An 8,748-nucleotide genomic window follows, 5' to 3' on the forward strand; every position below is an offset into this window, starting at 1 on the left:
CTATTCAATAATTAAATAATTATAACTTACCGTAAAGAAATTTTTATATATTATTTCCAATAAGAGAAAAACGTAACCAAACGATAAACCAAGAAATAACGTCATAAAAATACCAGCTAAAAAATGTAATCCAATACCGCTATTATTGCCTGCTACTGCACCGTTATTATCACATTGGCTTCGATCAGTCCACCATTTTTTACGCAAATAATCCATATATCCACGATCTTGTAATGTTAAAATAGCCAAACTAAAATTTTTCACATATGGTGAACCTTTCTGTAATCCGATACCAAGTGGGCTATGACCAAATGGCTTACCAATAGTCAGTAAATTACATGGACGACGTAAAACATAATAATCAGCTGTAGCTTTATCAATTAGAAATGCGAACGATCCATTGCGAGTTCGTTTAATACCAGCTTGCAAAGTCGGCATTAGGCCATTACTCTCTTGTATTTTCTTCCATATTATTTTATCGACCGGACGACGCGATGAATTAAAATGGTAAGAAGTTTGTCCACCGCGGATAGCACCAGCAGCATAACTTGAATTAGATAATTCAGTTAAACTGTGGATAATAGGTTTCATTGGCGTAACCGATAAAAATGCAGTTAATTTAGCAGTATAAGTTTGAGTAATTATTAATACAAAAAACCACCATGAACCACCTAATATGCGGCTCGATAAGCCTCGAGGGGTTGTCTCGGAGCCTTGTTGTAATAAAGAGCTATAAGTAAACCACATGCTGTTATAAAATGTTTGATCTTGTCCAGCTTCACGAACGTCTTCATTTTTGCCCCAACTGTATGGACTTAAGCGATTATACCAACCAAGCAGTAGGCTCACTAATACCGACGATATAACTAGTGCTATCCAAACTTCGGTTTTAAATGGGAAGAAAAACTGGAATAGATCAGGTTCACGCTGGCCAGGATTGCTAATAAGAGCAGTTGAATGAGAGTATAAAAAAGGAACTGTAAAATCAGCCACAGTTTCTCGGATAAGGCTAATTGTCAAGTCAGCTAGGGCAACATCTGCTTTCTGATAAAATAATAACGAAAACATGTAGATATAACTTCTTCCTTACGAACAACAATTGAATGTAATATCAGCGTTAATATAATTTTTATCATTATAAGTAAAGAAATTGTAACTCAATAATATTGTTTTTAATGGAACTTATTGAAGGTAATGATAAATTGATTTACTATCATTAATGTTCTATTAGTTGGGAACGATATATGCTACGTTACAGAATTACGACTAAATTCAATATATTCTACTGGTAAAGAAATAATAACTCAATAATATTATCTTTAATTAGATGTATTGGCGGTAATGATGTATTAATGCACCATAATGAATATTATTCTAGTTGGAAACGATACATCGTAAATTATATTAATATTTCTAAATTCACTATATATAGTCTGCGCCGCTTCAAGGATTGATGAAAGGCAAGCCATCATCGAATTTGGGATATTTTTTCGATAGGAGAATTGTTTAAGAGTTTGGTATTAAATATTCTTGCTATCATACCATAAATCATAGCATCATTAACTACTAAGACTGTATACCGCATTAGATATACGCAATTATCGTAAAGGTATTAATAATTAATCATATGTTTTTCCTAATATTAGCAAAAATTGAGAAATAGACCCTGTCTTTACTCTTACCATAACTAGATTAGAGTGATCATGTGTAAAACTGAATCCGTACATGCATGGAATTGATAAAGATCACAACTAGAATGCAATAATGATTTACCTGTTCAACAAGCTGCCCGATTAAACCAGACCAGGAGCCATTATCATATCTAGCACCATATTGATGATCTTCGACAAGGTATAGTTCATAGTCTAGACCTAGCATTTCCTTTATTGCATCCATAATATCAATACAGAATCCTTCATAACTTTGACTGCCAGTAATTGGATCATAATCCTTGGTAAATACGAATGGCCTAGCCTACATTCAAACGTAGGTTTAATATTTTCGTTAGTTAGAATCGATATCGAGAGAAAAATACAAATGGAAAGAAATTCAATTCGCAGCTTCAACTATTTCACAATAAAGTAGCTATACCAGCAACCAACCGCTTTACAATTTGCAATCCGTAATAAGTAAATAAATACTAACTATTGTGATAGAATACGACTAAATTATAAGGCTAGAAATATTTTTAATACTTACTATTATTGTCACCACTTTTAAGACTCTACGTGGAACATTAGACGTCCAAATCGCTTGATGTGAACCTGAGTAACGCGTTGCAATCTAATTTAAATATATCATAGAAATTAAAACCACGTTAAATGTATATTTCAAACATAATTTGATAAAAATGATTAAATTGACAAATCTGCAAATAAAGAGTATGAGTAATATGATTGTAAACTTACCACTGCAGGATTAGTCATAATTGATTCAGCGGTTGCATTAATAATTTCTACGGTATAACCACGCCTAACCTTATTAGCATCATATTCTATTATCCCAGTTAAACCACGAATGTGAATCTATAGAATTCATTTTAGATGAGCCAAAACTTATTATATTACCATAGCATATAAAACATTAAAATATTTAGAAAGGTTTACAAGAGGTACGCTGAGATTTCAATTGGGTTACTTAAATAGATTAGCAGAGCTAAATAGCATCCGCTATCAAAATTTTACTACGATTTGCTATTATATTATTACGTACATTTTGGATTCTTTGTATAAATTCGTTAGTAGGATATCGTTTATTATCGTTGCAATTAGGTAATAATTTTGGACTATTTAAGGAAAAGACAGAATGATGGGTATCATAGATATCTTCTATAACTTTCGATAAAACTTCTACCGAATCAAATGCGAGCTTGGCGCTAATCTAATTATAAAATAATAGAAGTTAGAATCACTCTAAAATTAAATTCTTAGCTAGTTTCGTTCAATATTAGTTATCACACAATAGATTTTTCCCGCCATTTAAAAGAAGATGTAGATAAAGGAATTAATGATCTATAATGTTGTTACTCGAAGGATGGAGCGATTTTCTGATCGAATTGGGTTTCGTTCTTTGTATTTTTTTAAAATATGCCTTTCGATTCTTTTTGCATCACGCATAAAAACGGGTTGAAATCGCAATGTAGTAATTGTAGCTTCTCCAAATGATCCTACTATATCGTCATAAATCGACGGTAAATCCTAGCATAGTAAAATATATGATTTTTTACATAAGATTAGATCTGAATAAAAAGCATTCCTAATGAAATTAATTTCATTGTGCTAGTAAGTTAATATACAAGCTAAACTTACTTGTAACTAATTTACTTACCACTGTCGACAGAATCCATTTGTATTTGGAATCATTTAACATATTGAATTCATATGCCTACCAAATATTAAGTGTTTAAATATTGATCACTTTCAAGAGTAACTTCAAAGATGCTACGCAAGAATTTACGACAATTACATGCAAAATTTTTGCCATAACAACAGATATTTACTGAGTTGGTTTATATGTTATCTATTAGCTAAAAGAACGAAAAGAATATTTATAAATTTCTACTCTCGGATATTAATTAAACAACTGTTGATATCTCGTATTGAACTTGCAATGAAGATATCATAATATAATCTATCTTGAATCAGACGTGATGGAAAATATCTCAAAAAGCGTAAATGCAATGAGCTATAAAGGTTGAAACAAGAAGTGACCTATAATGTAAATCTATCGTGTGGTATTCATAATAATATTATAATTTTAAATGATTTTATTTGTCCTCTTTATAGAACGGGTACCCAATATTAGTAGCAATATTCATTTTTAACGTGTAGCTTGCAAAGTAAAGGCTGCTGATTTGTTTTCACGTAGACCACAATTCATCTTTTTGATATCCTTAATTGTATATTACTTTACTCTGTCATGTCTGAGCAAAAATATGCTGCATTTCGTATCTATTCAGTCTATTTATATGCTATTTGATGCTAGCTACTGTAAAGAAATTAAAAAAAATTCACCAACTATGATAATTATAATTCGATTGAAGTTTGCACCTGTTGAAGGATAACCACGACATTTGTTTCATCACAGTTAATCATAAATTTTGTTATATTTCTTTTTAGCGAAGACGTTAATATATTTTTGGCCAGTATTCGCTTTTCAGCTTTTGTTGTAGCCAAAAATTCATGAGCTGTATAATGCCACGTATTGACCATTGGATCGTTGACTAATCTTTCAATCCTTAAAGCACCTATTTAAAGGGATTTATTGAAGCAGATTCAAGTACGCTTTTAAATTTTATTATTGATGCAAGAAAGCAGTTCAGGTTATTAGAAGCGCTAGAAATAAAATTCTGATGAAAAGGTGATCTTCTGTCTATTTCAAATCAACTGTAGCTCTTAAGTTGGCATTTGCAAATTGTTTAAACAAATTTAGCGCAGCTTTATTCCATAAATCATTAATACCATCGAATAAAATGTCGAAATGATGCCAACTAAACTGCTTAACGATATCTACGGCAATTGTATCCAGCATGTGTTCTGAAGGGGCCATATAGAAGGTGGTATCGTCTGTGTGGATTTCTTTGTCATCAATGCTAAAGCGTGGAATATTCAATGAGCTAGCTAACAAGGCAATTATCGATGTTGCTACTCCATCCTTTACTAGTGGGCCAAATAATGCAACAGCTCCATTTGCAACTTGATCACAAACTAAAAGTAAATATAAAATCATGCCTATTAGTAGCGAACTACAATAACATGGATTTTACATTTTGCGAGTTAGCGGCAATGAATATAATGAAATTGATAAAATACTAGCAATAGTGTAATAGCTAATTTATGGTAATCTGAAAAAAAACTAAGCAATGGCTTATGGTAATAAAATCATGTATTTCTAGTCTTATTATAACAGTTCAAACAGAATATACGACTCCTAATACCTCCAAAATTGAAAATATTGAGTTTGTAAATCAATATGCGTACTAATATAACTTTCTGATTGAAATAATTTAATCTTGACTGATTAAGTAAAAGTCATTATTAAGACCAAATAATTTCTATACAAAGACCTCTAAAGATTATTAAATACGTAAAAACTATTTCGTAAAATAAGTCATATCTATACTTACTACCAGTGATTCACAGTTGTCATTAATCTTAATTAATTGGATTGCTAACTAAAACTATGGCCACTGTAAGGTTGATAGCAACCTATTCCATTTAGATAGATACTACTTAGACCAATAGGCATGATAGATGTAGTAACTGTTCTGAATATTATCTAATAATATAGAATGAATGCAACCATAGGTTATAACGATTCACCAATAGCAACTAAATGAGCTGTAATTCATTCACTATTCAATGTAGCACCTATCGCACGAATGATAATTTAATTTTATCAAATTAAATTGACAGTATTCAGCTTTTTGCGATCAGTATATCACGCCTTGATCAGAGACGTTTGGAGCTAGGCCATAACAATGGTTATAATTATGATTTTAATTTCTAAATTTCATATTTGCATAATATTTGCTCCGGAAATTATTAAAAGTAAATTAAATTTAGACTATTGGTAATGATTTGTAACTGGCAATTAAATGAGCTACTCTGTAGTTCTCATTTAATATAGTAGCTACAGCATGAATGATAATTTAATTTCATCAAATTAAATTGAAATAATTTTGCATTTCAAAATCGGTACATTATGCAAGATCAGAGATGTCTGGTTTAGAAGTACAACTTTGTAGATGTATTCCAGGAGCTAGGGCATAACAATCGTAATGGCTATAATGTTAATTATTAAATTTGAGATATTTTGCTAATATCGATCTTCATACTGATTTAAGATGACGAAAAAAGCAAATTCAAATATAACAATATTAAGGATTTGCAATTAAATTGAATCAAGATCTACCTGGATTTTGGACGTTAAGAAACTGACTTCGATCCACAATATTCAATATTGCGCTCAAATTTAATTGATATAATTGAAATAGCCTTTCATGAAAATAGTCGATGCCATACTCGAACGCAACTTGTTCTTGTGTTACCTTATGGTTGGTTGTAGTTAAGCCCCCTATTAACATCCGAATTGAAATAAACAAGAAGGCGAAAGATTAATGAAGAATAAATCATATTATATACGAAAATTAGTTCACTGTATGTACATTTTGTAGACCATTTCAATGTCAAAAAACTAAAAATGACAATATTTTATAATGATTGCAAATCTATACCGGCAGTAATGGTCCTATCATCAGCTTGGCAGAAATGATTGCTTTCATTGATAGATAGTAATAGTAATATTCCAAGCGTTAACAAGATCCAATATTTGCTGTATAAGTACTTCATCTTTCCCGATTGCTAAGTTTTGCTGATCAAATTAAGAATTGTAGAATTATTGTAGCCACGAAGAGGTTCGTTGACGTTGCAAGGTATCACATTGAGCCAAGAATCTCACATAGCAAAGGGAAGAATGCTAAGCTATTAAAATATTAAAATAGGCAATAGACCTAAAATAATTAAATTCTTCAAGTAATGATGCAATAATAATTAACCAGTAGTCTCCTGTAGCTTCTCGATTATTTTCTTAATATATAGTGATAGGCCGAAAAGTAACAGAAAAGAAAAAGAATTTATATGAATATCTAATATAATCAATAAAAATTCAGTAAGGGCAATATGAGACGTCGTATCTAATTAAAAATGAAGTGATAGTAATTTTATTTTTAATCAGCAAATAGAACTTCTTATACCAGAATAGATGATTGAGGACGTAGAACTAAAAAGATCTTGAATGCTATACTCTAGCGTGGAATAAAGGAATTCAAAAGTAGGGATGATACAAAGTTTTTTAGTATTGGAAAAGATCTGGGTTTGCTTTAAGGAAGTAAGTCAACCTTATGATGAAAAGAAATTAAATCAAGATTTGCAGTACATTATTTCTAAAATATTAACTGGACACTTTCATTAATTAGAAGTGAGCGTGAAGTCGGTACTTCGTCGATATTAATGGATATTAAGTGCAAAAATCTGATCTAAAATAATTCTAATATCATAACCATTTCCATTACTTACCTCTTACTGTTATGTAAGCTTATCAAATGAAGGCAAGAAACAGGTTAACAGATGGAACTAACTATCTGATATCTGGTACAACTTGATCATGACTTAGCATACGATCAATTATTATGAATAATATTCATTTCATAATTATAATGGAATATTACAAATAAAGAAAACGTCTGTTCACTTGAATTAGGTCATCGTTTGCCTAATCCATATGTTGAATATTGATATAGAATCTATTAATTTATTGATAGTACACTTACAAGTAAATAATCAAAAGAGCGTTACCAATGCAAGGGTGAATTACATAAAATTTCTATTTAAATGATCGCATGCTGCATAAATGATATACTATTGTAGCAGTCTTAAATTTTTAGTCTAAACCTTGAAAATATTGCCTAATGTTCGCGTATAATTTACTTGTTTACACTTTCACAAGCAGATGCGGTAACCATCAAAAATTTGCAGTATAAGTCACACTAAAATTCTTGTTCTTATATCTGTACTCTAACAATAAACAGAAATGGAATGTTTTGCCATGGACTGCTACTACACGGTGTATTTTTGATGGAAGCGATTCGCTTGGTAATCTTCCACAAATAAAATATTCTGTACATTACTACGAACGTCTGGACAGGCAAGTATTATTCAACTACTACTACAATATGTATTCGTATAATAGTTACTATATGCAACCATCAAAAATTAGCAATATAAGTCACACTAAAGTTCTTGTTCTTATATTTGTATTCTAAAACTTGACAAAAATGGAATGTCTTGTCATGGACTATAACCGGTACTACAGTATATGGTCTTATGTGCGTTTATGGGAGCAATTGATTACACAATCCTTCATAAATCACATATTTTGCATATTATTGCGAACTCATGGACGAATAAGTATTTTTTAACTACTAGTATATGCTCGTACAGTATAGCAGTTACAATAAGCGGGATACATTTATGGGTCGACTGAGATAACTTAAATTACTTGATTAGGCTGTTGCATATATCTATATGTCTATTAGTGGTCTAATAATTTATATTAATTTCTGCTGTAACTATTTCAAATACAGTGAAAGTCTATATTTAATTGTGAGTCAAGACTTTAATAACGAAAGTATTCAGATGCAATGGATTACAGAAATGGTAACGTAGCTTATAACCTTAATCGGTTACAATGGCAATCATACATTCTCATTGACTTATTTGACTACCGGAATTTAAGACCTTGTAGTCAAAATATTTAATTTTATCCTAAATATGCAGTCACTTCAATAATACAGAAATTTAATCAGCGCTGTAAAATTATGTTTGCGCAACTGAACTAATGATATTCCTGGCAACTGAAAAGAATATGAATTTTAAAGTATTACCATGCCATAATAATTACTCTATTCGTTTAACTTTCTTCACTAATTCCACTGCTACAAGATTTATAGCAAGAACCGATATTATTAGAAGGAGCTACTTTTTTTTCTAGGCAATATCTCAACAGATTCAACTTTTAAAATTAAATGCAGAAAAGCAATAAACTAGCTAAAGACTCCACATTTAAATGGTTAATTTTAATGAATTTGATAATCTTGTCTCGTAATATGTATGTGAATAATATATTTCTTACTATATTTTACAATTAATTAAATCCCTTCCAGAGATTAAAAAATGCGGTATCACTATA

General features: G+C 30.6%; 2 protein-coding genes across 2 annotated transcripts; both read right to left on the reverse strand.

Annotated features, from left to right (window-relative positions):
- On the reverse strand, positions 1–1,968 carry TRIADDRAFT_25025 (uncharacterized protein; the record flags this gene model as incomplete). Its single annotated transcript, XM_002112733.1, has 2 exons — positions 1–1,044; positions 1,774–1,968. Coding segments are annotated over 2 exons (1,239 nt in total), but the record flags the coding sequence as incomplete, so codon positions are not given.
- Positions 1,969–4,371: 2,403 nt separating this feature from the next.
- On the reverse strand, positions 4,372–6,350 carry TRIADDRAFT_56251 (uncharacterized protein; the record flags this gene model as incomplete). Its single annotated transcript, XM_002112734.1, has 3 exons — positions 4,372–4,706; positions 5,914–6,075; positions 6,236–6,350. The coding sequence occupies 3 exons, from the start codon at positions 6,348–6,350 to the stop codon at positions 4,372–4,374; spliced, it is 612 nt and encodes a 203-aa protein (XP_002112770.1).
- Between the last annotated feature and the right edge of the window lie 2,398 nt (positions 6,351–8,748).

This window comes from Trichoplax adhaerens, genomic scaffold (genome assembly GCF_000150275.1).
Source record: "Trichoplax adhaerens TRIADscaffold_5 genomic scaffold, whole genome shotgun sequence".
Classification (NCBI taxonomy): Eukaryota; Metazoa; Placozoa; class Uniplacotomia; order Trichoplacea; family Trichoplacidae; genus Trichoplax; species Trichoplax adhaerens.